Raw genomic sequence first — 20,804 nt, 5'->3', positions numbered from 1 at the left:
CCATCACATCTCCTCTTGCACCATGGCTTTGTTGCAAAGGTGGGTTGTGGATGAGAGCTCATCCTTGCAAGCCAGCACGATGCTGTGGAGGGGCCACGTGGTGATTCCCCAGTGCTCTGGCCCCCTGGTCACTGTTCCCACTGTCCCTACTGTTCCCACCACACGAGGCAGGAGGAGGCCAAGGAGCAACACCCACTGCAACTGTAAATGCTGGAGAAGGTGATTGGCAGCAGGGATGAAGCAGTCCAAGCCACTGAGCATGTAAATTAAATTGATACGGACCCCAGGAAAAGGAGATGAGGGGAAAAAACAATTATATAGCCTGTATCAGTGAGGTGCTGCCACACTCCATGCAGTCCTGACCTTGCTTCTCCAGCCTCTCATGCTGGTGCTGAGCAGATCTCCCTGGAGCTGCCCTGTGCCTGCCAGGATGCAGCCAACATAGTGACCTCCACCCCAGCCCAGCAGCAATTTGAGTATCCCTGACAAGGGTCAGTTCTGGCTTATAAAGACACCTGGCCAAGAGTTTAAAATTCCACAAATGTAAAAACCACCCCCTGAGCAAAGGCGGGAGATAATGTGGTTTTCTGGATGCAGATCCTCTTGGGATGTTGGGATCTGGAGGCAGGACAATGCCCCTTGCTCAGAATAGGGCTGGCTGATGGGGCATTTACACTTGAAAAAGTAACATAAAAGCACATTTTAGAATCGCAGTTAGACACCTTCCCTACACCAGGCTACTCCAAGCCCTGTCCAACCTCGCCTTGAATGCTTCCAGGGGTGGGGCAGCCACAGCTTCTCTGGGCAGCCTCTGCCAGTGTCTGAGAAATGGGCTGCGGCAGCCCCCTTCAGACCCTTAAGTCTCTCAAAATAAAATGAGTGCTGTGTCTGCAGAGCCTCTTCCCCATGTCGCTGCTTTGGAGACATCCCAAAATTCCCACGAACTGCTGTGCATATGGGGCTGTGCAGGGCCAGCCTCTCCACTGGTGGGATGGTGAGATGCTTATTGCGCGGGATTGGGAGGACTGGGAGAACTTACACTGGGAGCCCAGACTCCAGTCCTTCAGTCCTTGTGCACCAGGCACAGAGACAGGTGAAGGAAAGGGCATGACTGATGTCCAGATCCAGGATGGGAGACTCGGCATTCCCTGTCTCCCAAGGCTTTATCCTGGGATAAAGGATGGCAGCCAGCTGCTGCATCTCCTTTATCCTTGGAGTGGCAGGGGGACAAAGCCCCTTGGAGCAGCCACATGCTCACACATCGGCAGGACGGGCTGTGCAGAGGCCGGTCGGGCTGAAGGAGAGTGATTCCCGAACAAAGAGGGATTTGCAGCTGGTTTGTGCGGCAGCATCCGGGCCAGCCCCAGCCTCCTCCCGCACGCTGCTCCACAGCCCGGGCCGCTGATTGGAAACCGGAGCCTGCTATCACTCCGACAGCCAGGAATTATGCTGATGGATTTTTTTATTATTTCCCCCCCCCCCCCCACCCCCCGTGCTTGAATGCACTCAGAAAATACAAGCAAAAGAGAGAGAAAAAAAAAAGAAGAGCGAGAGAAAATCCAAACAGATTCAATTTTAGATATGGCGACAAAGCAAAACGGATGCAGCGCAAAGAGGGAAGGCTAAGGGGGGAAAAGCTCCTGCCTCAAGGAGGAGCTGGAGCTGTAAAGCTCCCAGCAGCCCTGAGGCTGCTGTTTATGATTTACAGGGTTGTAGCGACATGGGGGCATGTCCCATAGGGACCCATCCCAAGCCTGCGGCACCAACAACCCCATGGAGGACAGTGGGAGCTGCAGAGATGCAGGGCAGGACTGGTGATGAAGTTATGTGGCTTCATCAAACCCTTCCTAGTTTTAGAAAATGCATCGTCTGATAGGAAGTGAAGAGGCTCATTTTCTGTGGGGGTGTGAAGGATTTTCCTGGAGGCCTCAGGAACAGCCTGTGCAAATGTGCTGCTTGGGAATGTTGTGTCAAAACCAAACCCCAAACCTGCCTTTCCAAAAAAAGGCACAAGTGAAATGCTGTGGATGTTCAACTTGGCTTTGTAGCAAAGCTACTGGTGCATCCAGGCTGGGGAGCAGCTCTGGTCAACCCAAATGATCCTTGTTTTGGATCAATTATTTATCTCAGTCCTGCTGCCTTCCCTGGGCTGCCTGATTCCCACCACTTGCTGCCTTCTCTCTGGTGGCTTCCAGCCTGTGGATGCTGCCTCCCCCTTACTCCAGCCTTGTCAGGTGGTTCCATGTGCCACCAACCCCAGTGCAAACAGGCAGGTATCTGCTCTGACCCTGCCCAGGTGCTGCCAGCACCTGGCACTGCTGCAAACCTGGCACCACCCTGGTGAAAGCAGCAGCACTGCAGCTGCTTCTGCACCCACCCCTCTCCATCCTTGCCCTAGTGAAAGCACCACAGCCATACCCACACTCACTTCTCTCCATCTTTTCAGTCTCTGTGTCATGCCCTCTGTCCCTGGGAGTGTTTCTGGCTCTGAGGAGGGAGAGCATTCAGAGGGCATCCAGCAGCTGAGGATGAGGACCAAAAATGAAGGAAGTAATATCGGGAAACAAAATGAAATAAAGCAATTATCCCTGCTCTGATACTTTCTAATTAAAGAAAGTGTCACCCTTATTAAGAGGCCATTAATTCATTGTCATAAGTCACCACCAGAGTGCAAGTACCAAAAACGTGCCTGTGCCATGGGGAGTGGAGCAGCTTCTCCTCCTCCTCGCACCACAGGCTCCAGCCCTGGTGAGAGCTGCTGCTTGAGGCCACAGGGCTGCTCATGGATTTCTGCAGGAAATGCCCTTTCCCCACACCCTGAGCTGTGCTTTGGTGTGCTCTGCCACGATGCTCAGCCTATCCCAAACAGGGATGAGCCCATCCACCTGCGTCCCTGTGACTGCACACTCTGCCCTGTGGGCTCCAAATGGATTTGTGCAAAGCGTGTGCTGAGTTCTCAGTAGAGATCAGCTCTTTACTGCTCTGGGGAACCAAGCCACCAAAGAGCTGTCCAAATATCTCCAGTCCTGTGGTCAAGGCCAGCATTTCTCCCTGCACCACCTCCCATTAACAGCCAGCTCTGTCTTGGCAGCCTCTCATTATGTATTCTGCATGGAGGGCCCCACATCAGCTTAATTAACAAGGTAAGAAAAACGGGACCTTTGAGGAAATCTTAATTATATTATCCATCTCACCCTGAGTGGCACCTGATCCATCCCAACACTGTTTTCAAGTTCATTAGCAATAAATCAAGATTGATTAGTCCTGGATGTGCAGCAAGAACATACTGGAGCAGAAGACTTCTGCCATCATCGCTGTGAGACTCTGTGTGTGTGTTCCTGTCTTGTCCTCCAGCACCAGGCAGTGGGATGGGGACCAGGGCTATGAGATGAGGCAGAGGGAGATGTGCCAGAGCTGGGGTGTGGCTGTTGGAGCATCTCAGAAGTGGCTGTTTTGCTGTGCCCCTGCCATATGCTGGCACCTCACTCTTCCCTGGGATGCTCTGACTTGAAGCAGCACCCAGGCAGCCCTTCCAGGCTGCCCCACCCTTCCCAGGATGAGGAAGCCACAGCTACTCTGAGCAGCTTGTGCCAGTGCCTCACCACTGTCACAGGGAAGAATTTCTTCCTAATATCCAATCTAACCCTGTCTTCTGCTGGTTTAAAGCCATTCCCCCTTGTCCTGTCACTTCATGCTCTTGTTCAAAGACGCTCATCTCCTTTAGGCACTGAAAGTGGCTCTAAGATCTCACCTGAACCTTCTGTTTTCCAGGTTTACCCACCCCGGATTTCTCAGCCTGCCTTCATTGCAGCAGTGCTCCAGCCCTTGGAGCATCTCTGGGTTCGTACTCTGGACTCACTCCAGCAGCTCCACAACCTTCTGATGTTGGGATCCCCAGAACCTGAGACAGCTCTGCAAGTGGGGTCCCTCCTGAGCAGAGCAGAGGGGGACAAGCCCCCCTCCCTGCTGCCATGCTGCTGGGGATGCAGCCCAGGACAGGGTTGGCTTACTGGGCTGCCAGCACATGTTGCTCATGTCAGGCTTCCCATCCAATGACTTGGGGTGGTTTGTAATCCTCCCCGTGCACCTGATGGGATGACAGGGTCCTAATTAGATCGAGCATGCAATCCACTGGGGACAGTCATTCCAATTTAAACTGGCTCCAACTCAGCAGAGCCAGGGTCAGGTGCTGCCACCCCTGTGCCCAGCACACCGTGTCCTCCCTCCCCACTCAGCCAGGGACAGCGCAGGCTGCCTTCAGCACCCAATGTGAATTTCAGGGTCGGAGGAATGGGGAGCATTCCCTGCCACAATCAGCAGTGCTTCAGAGCTAGAGGAGTTTACATCATCAAGCCAGGCTCAGTAATTACTCAGACAAATTTGCATGCATTTTCTATGGGCATCTCTGCTGGCTTTTTTATTTTCTGCTTGAAAACCTTGCTGGAATCTGCAAACTGCCTCTGCCACTGGGAAGGGATTGCTGGATTGTTCCTGTCCAAGAAGATGCTGAACATAACTCCTGATGCCAGTGACACTTTGGCCCTCTTATTCAAAACAATTTCCACCAAATAAAGTGGCAACAAAATTTATGAGAGACAGGAGGTTTGGGGCCATTGCCTGCCCCTGTGCCCTGGTGCTGCTGCCTGCATCCTCCTGCCTGCTGCAGGGGACTGACTGGGACTTGCTGGTGTTTTCTGTTTACTTTAATTGTTGTCTGGTTTTAATATTGCATGAAGTGATTCATCTGTGTTTCATTGTCGGCACTGTTTGCTTTGGGGCAGTGCCTGGAATATCACTGGCAGATAAGTGCTGGACAAGTAGAAGGTATTTTTCTTGCTCAGCAAAAGATGAGGAGTGACCAAGCTGTGCCTCAGTCCAAGAGGATCCGGAGCAGCATCTGCCTCCAGTTCCCAGGGGCCTGGTGCAATACTCACCACCCCAAGTTCTCACCCGTGAGGAGAATTGTCCTTCCTTGGATCCACCATGCAAATGCATTTCGCTGTATGCCCAGGGCTACCCAAGTCAAAACCATGTCAGGGCTGCTCTGGATGCATCCCTGCTGCCTTGGGCAGAGTCCTGGGTGTCCCTTGGACAAGCCATGGGCATTAGGTGGCACCAGACACTGCCAGAGCAGTAGTTCAGAGCCAGCCTGGAAAGATGCTCTGCTCTCCACATTACCATCCTCATCAGGGCAAAGACACAGAGCAGGGACTGGGGGCAGGACAGCATCCTCCTGCAAGCCCTGGGAACATTTTTCACTCTGCTCCTCCACCTCATCCTGTGCTGGTGGGTCTCAGAAAGAAATCCAAACAGGGGCCATGGTTGGGGCTCTGGCCGAGTGTAATTGGTCTGGTTTCTGCTTTCTTCTGTGCCTCCTTTCTTCCATGCTGAGGAGCTGGAGGGAGCCAGAGCATCCTCAGGAGCACAGCAGGGGGCAGCTGGGCTTTGGGGCAGGATCTGGGGGGAACCCTGCCTTTTCCAGAGGTTCCGGGGCAACCCCAGCACTGCCCTTTGTACCCCAGCTGCATTCCAAGCCAAATCTCCACCAACTTACTGCAGGAGCCCAGCTGTAGTCTGGAGAAGACATTTCTCCCTGTGCAGTTCCCAGGCTCTGGAGAGAAGCTCAGCGTCTCCCTCTAACGATGTGCAGACACCTGCAGCCCTGATCTGTTTGGGCTTCTGGCCCCCTCATCACCCCACAGCTCCCTGTGCCTGCCCACCACTGCCCCCCTGGCTCCCCACAGGACAGAAACAAACCCCACCGTGGGGAAGATGGGCTTTTTCCTGGCTTCTTTTCCCTTTTCTTAAAACTCAAGAAATTCTGCCAGCTCTGTTACTCCTGAGTCTCCAGTGAGGTGAGAAGAGCAAATTTTGTTGCATATTTGAAAAGGTCAGTATGGAAACAGGAGGAAATTCTAATTCTTGTGTCCTGGGGTACTGGGGACTACACACAGCAAAGCCCTGGAGCTGCTTCCCTGCAGATGGAGCTGAGGGTCACAGACCCCTGACCCCCAGGCAGAGAGGGAAGATGTTCAGCCTAGTATGGAGGGATTTAGGGCTGTAGACATCCCCTGAGCATATCCAGGAAGGACTGGACAGACCAAACTCACAGGTTCAGGTGTGGGAAGAGTCAGAAGAGCAGTGAGTTAAAATAACAGTCTAATTTATTACCAGCAGAGAAGTGATGCCTTAAGTTTTAGCTTTCATATTTTCCAGATTCTGTACTGCATTGGTATATAACTCTGAAATTCATATAAAGTGTTGGCAAGTTCTCTTCACAGTGTAGTAAGACAAAACAATCCTTTTCCAGCCCCAGAACCAAGGACAGCGTTGCAGCTTTGGGCCCAAAAAGTATAAATTACAGCAAACTGAGGAGAGCAATCTGGGAGGATGGAACTTCATAACCTGAAGCTGTGATTGGAAAATTAACCCCAACATGTAAATGGATCAAAACTTATAAAAGTGTGAAAATGTGTGACCCGCTGTCCATCTTGGGTGGAGCTTTGGCCAGGCTCTTGTGCTGCCCAAGGTGCGTCCTTTGAAGGCCTTTTAAAATAAATACCTACTTTATTCCTTTAACACTGTCTAGTCTCTGTTCCAGGTAGTCTCTCAAGGTATCAGAAGCAGGCAGGAGGGTGCTGGCTGGGGGGCACTGTGACCTGCCTCCACATCCCAATGCCCCAGGGGTTTTGGGGTGCTGATGTTTTTGGACCCCCATGAACCACAGACCTACCCTCATCACCTGAGGTGGAATGTGGGGAGGTGAGAGCACCCACCCTGGCCAAAAATCCTGATTTACACATGGATTTTCCTCCTCTGCCCAAGGGCAGTCTGTAGCTCTGTATGAGAGAGTTTGGCAGGTGGGGGTCTAACAGCAAACACTTTCACTGCAGTGATGGTGAAGGTCATCAGGAAGGTGCCTGGCTTTGGTGACACCATCGCCAGCACTTGGGCAGGGGGTCAGGACAAGAACCTGAAAATGCCTGGATAAGCAGAGCTCTGCAGAACTGGTAGGAGTGTGGAGCAGAGCAGGACCAGGCATGGGGGCCGGGGAGGACCTGGCACCCAGTTATCCCCCAGCCCCACCCAGGGCAGCACCCATCACCACCTGACAGCATCCCCCCAGCCCCCGCACGGGCTCCCCTGTCTCCCTGTGGATGAAAGACGAGCTCCTGGCACAGCCTCCTCCAGGCCACAGCACCCTCCCGGTGCATCCACTCTGCTTTTACTCCCAGATTTTCCAGCTCTGATGACTCAGCTCCCTTTTTAACTCACCAAGCGGAGCTGGGTGCTCGGGTCTTGGCCCCGCTTTGAATTTTTTGGCTGGTTGTATCATCTTATTTGCTACTGATAACGTCACCTCCCCGGACACTGGAAGACAGCCCAGTCTGATGAGGAAACCAAATCTCCCTAAATAAGCTCCGAAGAATGGACATGAGTTGCCGGGTGCTGGGATTTTGCCCAAGTGCATAATGCTTCAGCGTCCTGCACATGGCTCCGAGCTGTCCCTGGAATCACTGCATTCCCGCTCTCCACAGTGCTGAGCCCTGCCTTTTGCCATCTCCTTTTTTCCATCTCTTTCCCTGTGAATTGTCAGGCTCAGGTGGATGGAAGTTCATCATCTGTCCCAGCAGCTGGTTTGCTGATTTTCCTCCAGCCAAGAGCCATGTCTGCTGGAAGAAACCTTCCATCCCTGCACAGGAACATATTCCTTTAAAAGAAAGAGAAGGAAGAAGCAGAAGAAGAGCCCTGGAGTGCCTGGGAAGCTTGGAGTGTCTCTTCTTAGTCCAAGCGTGTGGCTCAGGTCTCATATCGGCGGTGCACAGCCCGTCCCAGAGGAGCTTGGTTCACAGTGTTGGTGCAATCTGCCAAACAGACGGATCAGCTAGGAGACATTTCCAAAAGAAGCTGGAACAAGGTGGGAGAGGAAGGAATAAACAGCCTGCAGGGTGGCACATCACAGCTCACCCACTGCCAGCCCCGGAGAATCACTTCCCTTCCGTGCAAAAGGCCACTGATGGAATTTGGGCTGCGTGTGGCAGCCTGGCCCTGTGCATCACAACTCACCCCTGTGCTCCCTGAGCAGTCACAACCCAGCCCAGCCCCGGAGCCTCCCCCTGCCCGGCTGCCCCGCTGGCCCTACCTTGGCTGAGCAGCTGCAGGTTCCGGACCTCCTCGCGCACCTGGAGCTGCAGGACCTGCTGCAGGACCTCCTGGCGCTGCGCCTCCAGCGCGATCCCCATGCGCTGCAGCTTCTCCCCGTTCAGGCGCAGCAGCGCCCGGCCTGCAAACACAGGATCATTCGGTGCCTGACCAGCCCCACAGAGGGGGGGAATGACTCCAGGAAAGGGCAACACAAAGGGGAGCCCATCAGTGTGGAGGAATGAGGAGGGAGTGCTCTCTCACTGCCTGGAGTAGTGCGTGGAGTGACAGGATGAGAAGGGATGACTGGCAGAGGACAGGGTTAAACTGGATATTGAGAAGAAATTCATCCCCGTGAGGGTAGTGAGGCCGTGCCACAGGTTACCCAGAGAAGCTGTGTCTGCCCCAGCCCTGGAAGTGTTCAAGACCAGGCTGGACAAGGCTTGAAGAAACCCAGCCGAGCAGAAGGTGTCCCTGCCCATGGCAAGGGGGTGGAATGAGACGAGCTTTAAGATCCTTTCCAACCCAAACCATCCTGGTTCGTGACCTCACTTTGAGAGAGCGCCGGGTGGCAGCTCATGTCCCCAGCCTCTGACAGGTACCGGCACTGCAATCGTGTAACCCATCCCCGCAGGCAGCAGCTTTTCATTTCTCCGCTCCACCTCCCACATGAGGAGATGTTTTCCGAGTGCAGGGTCCCCACACGGGCCGGTCATCCCCAGGGAATGGGGGTGCCCATCACAACGCATTAGCGCTCCTGTCCCCACCGAGCCACTTCCCTCCAGTCTGGGGCTATTAGAGAAGGGATTTTAAACCTGCTTTTGTCCTTGCTTCCCAGCGTACACTCACTAATGCTGCCTTTGTTGCCTGAGCAAGGGCTGCCTGAGCTCTTGCATTAGGATTTTGCATCCCCCCCAGGCAGCTCCTGCCCTCACTTCCCTGCCACCATCCCCTGGCCCTGGCAGAGTTCAATCTGGCCTTGCATATATTGAAGTTGGACTGGAATGATGCTCTTACACAGAGGTCAAACCACTGTCCCCAGGGAGCAAAGGGGAGGGAGCTGATCCTAGAGGTAAGTCTCCTTGAAGGACTTGACTGGGAGTTGGATTTGGATCTTGGACTCCAACTGGGCAGAGATTTTCCTCTTCTGCAAAAATTTTCAATATTTAAAAAACTTTAAAATTATTATTATTATTATTATTATTATTATTATTATCATTTAAAGCTAGGTGATGAGAAGACTCTTTCCTGTCTTATAAGCCAATTTAATCATTTTAAAGAGCCTTCAGCCTGTCCTGGAACTCACCCTGGTGGCAGATGCCTCCTGCCCAGACTGGGTTAGTGTTGCTGTGTCTTCTGCTCTCACCCTGGCTGCATCTCACGGGGAGAGGGGACAGAAATGGGGGGCATGTCCATCTTCTGAACCACCAATGTCCAAACAGCCTTTCCCAGGAGCATGTGCTAATGGCAAATAGTCTGGAGGGCACACTGTACCTGTGATGGCGTGGTGGGAGAATGCCTCAACGTAGATGAGATAGTTGTGTGGGCAGTGCTTCTTCAGCCATTTGCACACATCCTGCTGGGTCCACAGCACCACTGGCTTGACCAGGCTGCCCAGTGTGGGGCTGGTGTGGTAGATGCCATAGTGGTCACAGCCACGGACCTGAGGGGAGTGGGAGGGGAGATTAGTTAATTAGAATAGGGAGTTAGTGGGATTCAGCCCTGCAAGGATGAAAATGAAAATCAGTCCATGGGGATGGGGGAGATGCTGGTTGGCTGCGTAGGATTATGGTGATGCTGGCAGATTTAGGCTTCACACCCTCTGGCATCTCTGGGCTCACCCTGAAATCAGAGGATCCAGTAAGGAAGGCAGGGAGAATGGGGATGGGAGGTCGAACTAGTTGTCCTGCCGTATATAGACCCAATACTTTAAACTTCCCAGCCCTCCTGCTGCAGACAAGAGACCCAGCTCCCCTCCCCTACGCATCTCCCAGCCCAGCAGAGCATTGCACAGGCTCAGGAGATGTCCTGGGGGGTCCTCAGGGTCCCCACCTCACCAGGCAGAGATGGGCATTTGCTGGAAGCTGTCAGTGGGGATGAAGCCAGTGAGATCCTGGAGGACAGTGGGAACTGGTGCAAAGCCATCCCCAGCAGATGTTGGTACTGGTGCAAACTCACTCCCATCAGAAGTCCCCAGGAAAGCAGCCAGCAGCCAGCTGGTACCCTGGAGCAGGAATGACTCTCCCTTTCTCTCCCTCTCAATCACCTTCAACCCTGAGTTGACTGGTCACAACAACGTCCTGCAGCCTTGCAGGTATCTTAGGCCACCTCTGAATCCTACAGCCTGTTCCTGGGGCAGTGCTATGCTCAGAGACACCCAGGACAAAGCAGGGTCACCATCCCCAGCACCCCAGTGTGCCCTGGCCACCCTGCACCACCTGCTGAGCAATGCCATGCACAGTACTGAGTGATGCCCACAGAGAGACGGGGCTTATCTGACAGCATCCCTCCATCCCACATTCCCTCCCTCCACATGTCTGCTGCAGTGGCCAGTCTCACTCTGAGCCACCCAGTCTCACCCTGAGCTGCTTGGCAGCTCCATTTTCTCTCCCCCATCACAGCTACTCTGGCCTCACAAGGTTGTTGCAGCCTGGACTTGTCTTGTACAGAGCAAATCACACACCTTGAGCTGTGACTGCACAGGGGAGCAAGCGTGCTTCTCCTAGGGAGCCCTCCAGGTTGGCTAGGAAATAGGGCTGGAGGATGCAGGAATCTCCCTTTCCCTGCTTTTAGCACCTAGGGGAGATTGGTGAGCTCTCCACTGCTGCTGATGCTGAGACTTCATCCTTGAGCAGCGCCAGCAAACATCATCGCTCCAAAACATCCACGTGTGCCCAAGCTGCTGGCACTGTCCTGGGCTGGATCACAGGCAAATTGGGGTGGGAACGGCATCCCTGCTTCCCACAACACAAAGGGATGGGACTGCCAGGGCTCACCCATGCCCCCGACACGGCAGGGACAGAGCAGGAACAACAGCTCATGCGCGACACACCGGCATGGGGAAGGTCGACAGCGTGTGGCCTGCGGTGTGCCAACATCGACCTCTGCGTGTGAACGTTGGCTAATTAAGCATGTCTAATAGAGGAGCAGGGATAATTAGTGTAAGAGGGACTCCAGACACCCTGCAGTTACTGAAACTAATGATGCATTCCTGAGAGATGCTGCAGAGGAGGCAGTGGAGGGCAGCTGGGCTGGAATGTGCTCCCTGTCCCGTGCCAGGCATTGCCATGGAGCCCGGCCAGCCTGGCGGGGCTGCTGCCTGTGCCCAGGGGAGCGTTTGAGCTTGGAAAGGAACTGTTGTTCCTCAAGCAGAGCTCGTTGGGAACCTTCAAGCAAGAGGGAAGAAGGTGAAGTTGGGAGGCTGTACATCAGTAAGTAAGGAGTCCGTCTCCAAAGCAGATAGAAAATCCAATAGATAATGCACAGGATGTAGTTTCCGAACCAAACCCTCACCCTTGGGGGAGGCCCCGGCAGCTGCCCGGCTCCACCAGACGCATCCCGGGAGTCGCCTGCCTGCGGGAGCAGCCCCAGCCCACGCCGGCTGCGCGGCTCCTTCACACTCGGCTGAGCGCGCCGGAGAGTGTGCCGTGGGGAGGAGGAGGAGGAGGCGGCGATTTGCTCTCTGGATTCACTAACGAGTGATGATGAGAAGCGGAGGGGCTGGGGGGGAATAACAACCAGCTTCCCAGGAGCTTACCGCGAGCTTCCCACAGCTATTATCCAAATAACCCTCCGAGGCACGGGGGAAGAGGTGACAAACAATTGACAATTTCCCTGGGCACGCACACGGCTGCACGCACATCACTCATGAGCCACAACCCTGCACCGGGACCATCCCGGCATCCCTAAACCCCGCACTGCCTGCTCGGCGTGCACTCCCCGCTCCTCGTGGAGGGTCCCCAAGTGAGTCCCTGCGCTCCCCAGAGGGGCAGGGGAGGTGTAAGGGATCATGGGTTTGTTTTCCAGCCGGCTGAGCCGCGCTGTCTCTCTGATAAACTCTCAGCCGTGAATATCAAGCTCCGGTGCGGAGGAGAGCAGGCAGGAAGGCTGGGAGGCTGCTCTGGCAGCAAGGCAGGAGGTGGCTGGGGGAACCGGGGGGTGGGAGCCATCCCTGGGCACTGCAAGGAGCGACTTGCATCACCTCCCTTTGCTCTGGCATTTTTCTTTGTTTATGGCAAATTAAGAATCTTTCACTAAATCCTTCTGGGCAGCACATAGAGGTAGAGGAGGGAGAACCATGATAAGCCACAGCTGGCAGCTGGAGAGCAGCTGGTGTGTCCCCATGCAGGTGTGTCCCCATGTCCACCTGGAGGTGATGGGACAGTGCCACCAGCACATGGGACATTGTGTCCCGTGGTACTGCTGCTCCTGAGAGCATCACGACCATATCCATCCCTGTGGGGTCCCTGCTCTCTTCTGAAACCAAACCAGACAGGCCCTGTGATACAAAAGCATCTCCACGTTGGCAGCTGGAAGCCGGGCAGTTGGATGTCCCCTGTTTTCTTTCCAGCATTCACTGTGTGGATGTGCCACCTCTGAACCCGACTCCCAGGGTATTAAGGAGGGGCTGGAAAGCACCAGGAGCCACCTGCAAAGTTGATATTTGTTCCTGTGTCTGTGCAGCAGTGAATGGATGGAAACCTTTGGCTCACAGTCTCCATAGTACAATAAAGTTTCAAATTTTAGGACGACAATGGTCCAAACCTGGCTAAGGGACACACACAAGTGCTCAGCAATTTTAAGGCATTATAAGGAATTTGGTCCTGGCATACTTAATGCAAAATGGTATTAAGTGCCAGCTCCAGGTGGGAGGCCATGTGATGCACAGAGGGGAGGTGACACAGAGAACTCACCCCAGCACAGCCCGAGGCCTGATGAAAACACTAACGTTAAGATGTTTATTTATGTTACTATAAACTAAAGGCCCAACAATCATGAAGACTTTCAGCAAAACAAGATCTGAAGGCCTGATCCTGCAGGCAAAGAGGAGCTGCTCCCGTGGGGATCTGGCAGACACGAGGAGCTGTGTCCCCTTGGCATGGCCGGGGTGGGGTGTGCGGTACCTGCGAGCCCTCGGTGCCCGGCTGCCGCAGGAGTTTGACGGTGCGGCCGCCGTCGGGGCGCTGGCTGCGGCCGTCGTGCCAGGTGAGGCTGCTGCCCGGGTTGCGCTGCAGGCGGTAGCTGAGGTTTTCGGCCGACACCGTGTGCTCCAGGAGGCTGCGGCAGAAGCTGAAGTGAGCAGAGGCGGCAGTGGCGGCTGCAGAGGGAAGGGGGGTGAGAGACGGCTGTGGTGCCCATCCACCCCCTGCTTGGGCACCCAAAAATGCCTTTTTAACCCCACGGGAGGTGCTGAACTCAAACTGTGGGCCCCTGTCTCAAAAAACTCCCCATTCCTGCCTTCCTTTCCCATTGCCAAGAAGAAAATCCACCAGCCCAGGAACCGCCAGCTGGCGCTGGGATCCAGCAGGCACCCGACAAGATGTTTGCCCACACAAACCCCTCACGAGCGACGTTTGTTTTGACACCCGCCAGCCGAGCACCCGGCACGTGGTGAGAACCTCCTGCTTGTCACTGCCACTCTGCTGGGACAGGAACCGGGAGAAGGCCCAGGGAAGCTGCTTCCCATGGTCCAGCCTAACTGCCACCACCGAGGGAAGAGGAGCAGAGAAACTATCCTTGGGCAGCGTGGTGGAGAAGGGAATGCAGGCTGGTCCCCCAGCACAGACTGTGTGTGCTTGAGGACAGCTACTGTGCACTCCAGTGGTGGCTGAACACACACCAGCCCTTCAATAATGACCAGGAAGAGACATTCACCCACAATGAGTGCTTTTTGTCCCTTATTCATAGAATCATAGGATATCCTGAGTTGGAAGGGACACACAAAGGTCATTGCAGTCCAATTTCTCCTGTTTTAACAAGCTGGGGTTGTTGGGGTTGCAACGAGGTTGTAAAGCTTTCCTTTGAGGGGGGCTGAAGGGCCCCAGCTGCCATAGGAGGAGAGTGAGTGGGTATTAGGGGCTCACGCTCTGTCTGCTCCGGATAAAAGCCAGACAGCTTGACATAAGCAGCTCAGATCCGTGGAAGCAAAGACCGGAGCATCCCCCATCTCACCTGCTCCCACCACGGGGAGCCAGGCACGTCAGGAACCACCTCCAAGAGCAGAGCAGCACCCAAAGGAGATCCACTTCCAGTACAAACCACCCTGGGAGAGCAGGAGAGCTGGAGAAATCCTGATGCAACTCGTTTTCCTAATTTGTGGGTTTTAGGAGGGAAGAGGTTTCAAAGAGACCACTCAAGTACACCTCTATGCAATAGGAGAACAACTGGCCAAAAAAAGTCAAGGTAGAGCAGAAAAGGGTTGTCCCAAGATACCCAGACCACATCACAGAGAGTTGTTTCTTAAATACACCCAGCAGGAAGCATTGCCATGGGGAAACTGAGGCAGGGGACCTATCTGATGGCTAGGGAAGTGATTTTAGAGAAAACCAGGTGGAGGGAGATCCCTGGAGAGGGTCAGTGGGCAGCAGAGGCAGGAGTGGCAGGGGTGGTCTCTGCACCTGTCCCAGGAGATGGGGATGTCTCTGATGACTTTCAACAGTCTCAGACACCCTGAACCTGTCGGGTGAGGACCAGAGTGGGCTGTGCTCCCTCCAGCCAAGGATGTCTGAGATGTCACTGTCCTGTCCTTGGCACCCTGAGCACTGTAGCTGTGCTGGGATACCTCCGAGCTGGAAACTGCCCATCCCACTGGGTGCTGCGGCAGATATCAACCTGGCAGCTCTGGAGGGGCTGGTGCCAGAGCTGTGCCCTTCAGCTGTGCCAGGGCTTCCCCGGGACTTACTACAGAGAGTAGAGGGAAGGGGGCTCTGGCCATCAGCAGGACCCATATCCATAGGGAGCTGTGGGTGTATCTGCTCCTCAGGAGTGGGAGCAGATGGGAAAGAGGGGTGAAAGTCGAAGGGAAAAATGAGCAGGGAAGAAAGGCAGGTCCAGGAGCTTTGGGGGCATGGCTACCCATGGGAGAAGGCAGTGGCTGCCCTGCAACCCAGAGGCCCTGGCTCCAGCAGCTCCTCCACAGTCTGTTTCCCCAGTCCACCCTTTGGTTCCCAACTTTCCAATCACCTGGCAACACTCGACATGGGACGGTAGGGAGGGTACTGAGCAGGGCATGTGGGAGCATTTTGGAGCAAGGAAAGGACAGGTATAGAGGAGCTCTGTGTCAGGGCAGCCCTGGGCTGGCTCCACGCAGGGGCATAGGGTGACATCCAACACGGGCTCTCCTCTCCATTCCATGCCCTGCACAGAGAGTAGCTACGGCATCCCCAGGGGCAACCAGCCGCCCTCCACTCCCTCCGCCCCTCTCTGCTAAGCCGGAGGCTGTGCCCTCCGGCCAGGAATGTACATGCAGCATCTCTCCCCAGGCCCGCTGGCCCCACCTCCCCCCGGCCATGCCCTGAAGACCCCTCACCTGGCTCGGGTGGTCCCTGCGAGCTGCGGATGGTGGAGACGCAGCAGAGGGATGGCCGGCCCTGCTGCATCTCGGCGGGAGGAGGGATGCGCGTGAGCGCTCGGCACCGCTGTCACGAGTGCGGCTCCATCCCTGCCTCCCCTCATACCTCGTCCACACCTGACTGATTCCCTCGAACGCCTCCCTCCCACTGCCTCAGAGGACCGGCTGCACGCTCATCCCAGCTCCGGGCGGCCCCGAGCCGCTCTCATATGGAGAGGGGGGTGAATTACACCCCCTCCCCGCTGCCCCGTGGGCGTTTGATCCGGAGAGACGCTCGGTGCTTTCCTCCCGTGCTCCCGCCTAATCCGGCGGCAGGGCCAGCTGGCACTGGAAGGACAGGAAGCCTCGGGGGACTGCTGCAGGGGACACCGGACCCAGCGGGCATCAAAGTGCCCCGGGGCCGAGCGCAGCCATGGCACGAGCGTGGCAGCACCGGGGTCACCGGTGGCTAAGGGCAGTCGGGTGCAGGAGGAAAAGCGAAGAAGGAGCGTGGTGATGAGCAGCCTTAACAGGGAGGGGTCGCCGAGCTCAGTGTGGGCTGCACCTGCTCCCGGCCAAAGCTCTCATGGCTATGGTCGTGTTGGGGTCCGGGCAGAAGTGGGGTTCCCCCAGAGCAGAGCCTGTGCTGAATCCTGAAAGGGGAATGCAGGAACCTCCAGGCTGGCTGAGCCCGAGCTGGAGTGGGGAGGGGAGAGCTCAGCTCGGGTCCCCAAACAGCCACTGTGACCCCACTATTCCAAGTCCCTGCCAGCTGGTCTAGGGTCCCTGTGGCACGTCTGCCTGCCTCCTGTGAGCGACACCCCACTGCCTGCTTGCCGCCGGGGAATCGCTGCCGGCTTGTTTCCATGGCTCTTTGATCCATTTTGGGCATTTCTCCAGCCACGCAGGAGGGGGAGGCCAGGTCCGGGTCACCGCAGGGAGACCAGCAGCGGTGGGACAGGGTCTGCTGCAGTGGCAGGGACAGACGCCGCTCCCTCCCCTCACCGGGCACAACGCTGCTTCCACTCCCGTTCTCTCTCCAGACACTTTTATGGCTGGTGAAACGTGAGTGCTGGAGAGGCTCAGAGCAGCAGCAGCTGCTGGTGGGGAGAGGGACGGGAAACCTCCCGTGGCTGGGCACCTCGGGGCAGGATGTGGCAGCATTCCCCGACAAAAGCATTTCCATGTGGGTGCAGAGTCGGCCCGGGCTGATCACTACCAGCAAACCGGCTGCCAGGGGACTTTCCGCGGATGCTTCCTGCTCGCAGGTGACCAGAACCTGCCCGGGGGACACGGTGGCAGGCAGCCAAGCTGCAGGAGGAGCAGGCAGGGGCACAGCGAGGGGAGCCAAATGCCTGGATGGGCAAAGACTGCCCGACTCCTGCTCTGTCCTCTGCCACCACTTCTCAGCATGGCCTCAGGAACATCTCTGTGCCTTTGATGCCATCGCGCCTGTGGTTGTCCCACAGATTTGCCCTCCAGATGGGGCCATGTCTGCAGGCAGCTGCAGTGGGGGCAGTCAGGCTTCCCGGGGTCAGACAGGCTTCCCGGGATTAATGGGAGAAGCTTGAAACAAGCTTCACAAGGAATGAAATCACTTTGCTGGTTTGCCTGGCTGCCCGTGTGTGACGACCCTTAAGGGTGGGTCGTCACACCGCATTTGGGAGGGAAAGAGACATTTAGCACCAAATTTGCGAGGGATTTGCCTATAATCGGAGGTGGATTCGGCGAGCTGGTCGTCTCTCTTGAGTTCCTGCTGGCAGGTGAAGGGGTGGATGGGACCAGAAGTCTCTGAGGACTCCTAGGACAGGGAATTTGCTCAGTTCAGGGAGCAGCTCTGTGAAGAACTCATCCTGCTTTAATCTGCATGAGCCATGAGCTCAGCTGGCATTGCCATTGCCCTGGTCCCCTCTGTGCCTTCCATGTGGCTTCACCCTGGTGCAGGGCAGAGCTGTTGCTTGTGCTGTGGAGCCTCCGGGGATGATCCCAGTGATGATCTCTGGGATCCCCCAACACATCCCATCTTTGAAGCTGTGTCTATAGGATGGACCAGATCCTGCCCTGAGCTATTCCCTAAGATCTGAGGAAGATGAAACCAGATTCAAAGAGGACTGACACTCCCTCCAGCCTCTCCAGATTCCCCCGGACTGTACTTGGGCTCAGGCCCTGGGTGCGATGAGTGTCACCCCAGCGCTTCCCTCTGAATTCTCTGCTTGCAGAGATGAGATGGGAGCCCCACACAGGGATGGAGCTCAGGCTGGTGGCTGCCCACTGCTGGTGCCTCCCGAGGACGGAGGAGGAAGGGAACAAAAGGCAGATGTCCTTTCCGTCCTCCCTGTGCAGCATGATGGGTGCCCTGGGCACATGTTGAAGGAGTGGGCACAGTGTCTGGGGGGAATGTGCATGCCTTTGGAATATCTATGCTCCTGAGACTCCCATGGGTACTGCCAGGAGGTCCCTGAGCATCAGTCTCTGTGACAGAGGACTTCTGTACAGCATGAGAGTGTGGGGTGAGGGCAGTGGACAGGAATCCAGTGGACAGGTGGCTCTGGGCAGGTTCCCCTGGCAGGAGGCAGGTGTAGGAGTCCATAGGCACAGGCACCCCTGCCTGCAGTGAGCTCCCTTCCACCTTGACATGCTCTTCCCAGGGGTTGTGCCCTGCTCCAGCACTCCCAGGCCTGCCTGCCCTGTCCTCACACCTGCATCCCTTTGCTCTAGCCAAATTTCGCAGCCCATTTTATTGGTACACCATAATACCAAGGGTAGGGCACAGGGACAGACTCTCCCCGGAATGGGGGAGTAAAGGGGAAGGTGGAGAGACTAACTCCCGGGATGGAGAGGACAGCACTGGAGATGGAGGGCAGGCAGACCCCTAGAACAGAGGGAGTAGCACCGGGGGAGGGATGAAGAACAGACCCCCGGCATGGAGGGGGCAGCCCCGGGGGATGGAGGACTGACAGACCCCCGAGATGGAGGGGACAGCATCGGGGAGATATGGAAGGCAGCCCCTCGGATGGAGTGGATCCCCAGGTCCGCGCCCGTCGCGTTCGCGGCTGGGAGAAGCGCGTCCCGCCGCGCACCTGAGCCCCCCCGCCCGCGCCCGGTACCTTCCATGTCCTTGGGCCGGCCGCAGCTCATCCTTCGGCAGCGGCGCCGCGCTCGGGCGGGGACGGAGCCCCGCGCCCCCCGCGCCGCCGCCGGCACCGGGCGCTCCCGCCCGCCCCGCCCCGGTGTCCGCGCCGGGGGCGGCGCCGCCATCCGCCACCCCCGGGGGCTCCGCCCGCCGCCGACCCGCGCTGCCGCCCGCCCCGAGGATGCCGGAGCATCCCCCGATCCCTGCCGGGGCTGCGGGCATCACCCCTCGATCCGTGCCCGGGGCATCATCCCCGCTCGGTCTCTGCAGCTGGGGGAACAGGTCCTTGTGGACACCAGGGTGCAGTGGGCACCATGGACACGTTTTTGGTCATCTTTGCAGTGGGAACAGAGCGGAAAACACCTGGTTGCTCCCTCCACCCCAAATATCTCTCCTCTCCCCTGTGCGGGGAAGGCAGAGGAGGGTGCTCACCCCCGTGGGTGCTGCTTGGGCTCTGGTGGGTGGTCTCAGCAGGAGTGGGTACCCACCGAACCTCACTGGTGCTCGGTACACCAGCATGGAGCAGAACAGTGACAGCGGCACCTGTCACTACCCCGAGGTGACAATCCCACAGGTATTTTTGTAGGTGCCTGCATTCAGCTGTCACACCTGATCCAGACAGGGACTGTCACTGCCAGCCCCTGCAGCCACCAAGGGACCGGGGTCTTCTTTGCACCCTGTGCTCATCCTGCACCAGGCTGGGAGAGAGGTGGGGGACAAGGACAAGCAGATGCCTGTGCTGTGATACTCCACCTTTGCAAGGGTTCCCTGTCACACACAGGGAACTGCAGCACAGGGCAGCACCCTCACCCTTGTTTTAAGAGGAAGAACACTCAGCTTAAGCACACTGTGTGATGATCACTGCCCTGTGGGCTGGGAAAGTGCAGCAGGTGGCAGTGACCTTGCACAGCCTTGTGCAGGGTTTATGTGGCTGTTCATCGGCCTTACACAGATATGGCATAAAACCCTCTTGGATCCGGGCTGTGCAGCTGTGTGTGTGAGAGTGAAGCACTTGCCAAGACTAAATTCAGCTCCCCAAATCAATAGGAGCTTTCCAAAATTTTGGATGCTCAATCAGGAGCTGCTCTGGATGAGGCTCAAGCCCCTGAAAAGGCTGGATGCTGGCTCAGCTCTGCGCTGGGAGCTGGCCAGGGCTGACACATTCAAAGAGCCAACCATGCTGCCAGGCAGGGAGTGGGGACATCGAGTCACAAACCATGTGAGTAGTGGGGACATCAGGCCCCAAACCCTGTATGTAGGCTGCAAAGAGTCTCCTGCTAAAGGATCCCTTGGGAATTCCTGGGGGGAGTTGGCATTCCTCCTCCTGCTTCAAGAGAGTGGACAGGGCAATGTAGCTTGTTGCAGGCAGATAAAGAAAGAACGGGTTCTCCATCCCTTTGAATTTCCCATTTCTCCCTCAGCCTTTGTCTACACACAGAGCTTTTGAACCATGCAGAAATTTTCCAAGAGAAATATGGTTAAAGAGGGGCCTTGGCAGGAAAAGGCTGATGTCGCTTGAGAAATGTGTGCAGATTACACCAAGCTGTTATTAAAAATAAGTGCTGCGCTGTTCCCAGCCTTTGCTTTCTGAGATTTTTCTGGTAGTAATTGCACTTCTCCGGTAAAGGGTTCACGTGTCCAGGGGATGGAATTTGTTTCCTCCTCATCTGCAAATGAGTCTCGTGCCAGCCCAGCATCCCAATGGCCTGGGGATACTGTGGTGGGATTTGGCTGCCTGGGGAAGTTCAGACTGCTTGCTCATTTGAAATTCCAAAGGATTTTCAGAAAAACCTTGAGCCTGGGGCTTTGTGAGGAGGGCTGGGGAGGTGGTGTGGTCCCCACACCTGCTCCATGCTCCAGCCATCCTTGGTTTTACAGCATCCAACATCACTCTTGGGCTGTCACTCAATCCCTCCCATGGTGGGGCATCTTTTAGACAACACCAGCAACTCTGTCTTCGGTGTTGGTCTGACTTTGGGT

The 20,804-nt window shown here is 56.1% G+C and overlaps 1 protein-coding gene across 1 annotated transcript; it reads right to left on the bottom strand.

The window, feature by feature from the left end:
- Positions 1–6,180: 6,180 nt before the first annotated feature.
- On the bottom strand, positions 6,181–18,828 carry SAMD10 (sterile alpha motif domain containing 10). The gene is made up of 5 exons (XM_066198924.1): positions 18,799–18,828; positions 13,266–13,459; positions 9,637–9,805; positions 8,144–8,284; positions 6,181–7,865 (listed from the first exon to the last, which is right to left on the bottom strand). The coding sequence occupies exons 1-5, from the start codon at positions 18,803–18,805 to the stop codon at positions 7,801–7,803; spliced, it is 576 nt and encodes a 191-aa protein (XP_066055021.1). The 5' UTR covers positions 18,806–18,828; the 3' UTR covers positions 6,181–7,800.
- Positions 18,829–20,804: the final 1,976 nt, after the last annotated feature.

The sequence above is a fragment of the Chamaea fasciata genome, unplaced genomic scaffold (genome assembly GCF_029207755.1).
Source record: "Chamaea fasciata isolate MVZ Bird 193981 ecotype frontalis unplaced genomic scaffold, bChaFas1.0.hap1 SCAF_17, whole genome shotgun sequence".
NCBI lineage: Eukaryota > Metazoa > Chordata > Aves > Passeriformes > Sylviidae > Chamaea > Chamaea fasciata.
The sequence above is the reverse complement of the archived record's forward strand: the minus strand, read 5'-3'. Positions and strand labels throughout refer to the sequence as shown.

Excerpts from the sequence above, each read along its gene's own strand:
- SAMD10 (XM_066198924.1), bottom strand. Across the intron at positions 8,285-9,636 it reads CTCCCACCACGCCATCACAG|GCCGGGCGCTGCTGCGCCTG; the intron begins GTACAGTGTGCC and ends CTGTGTTTGCAG. Across the intron at positions 7,866-8,143 it reads CCTGCAGCTGCTCAGCCAAG|ATTGCACCAACACTGTGAAC; the intron begins GTAGGGCCAGCG and ends TCTGTTTGGCAG.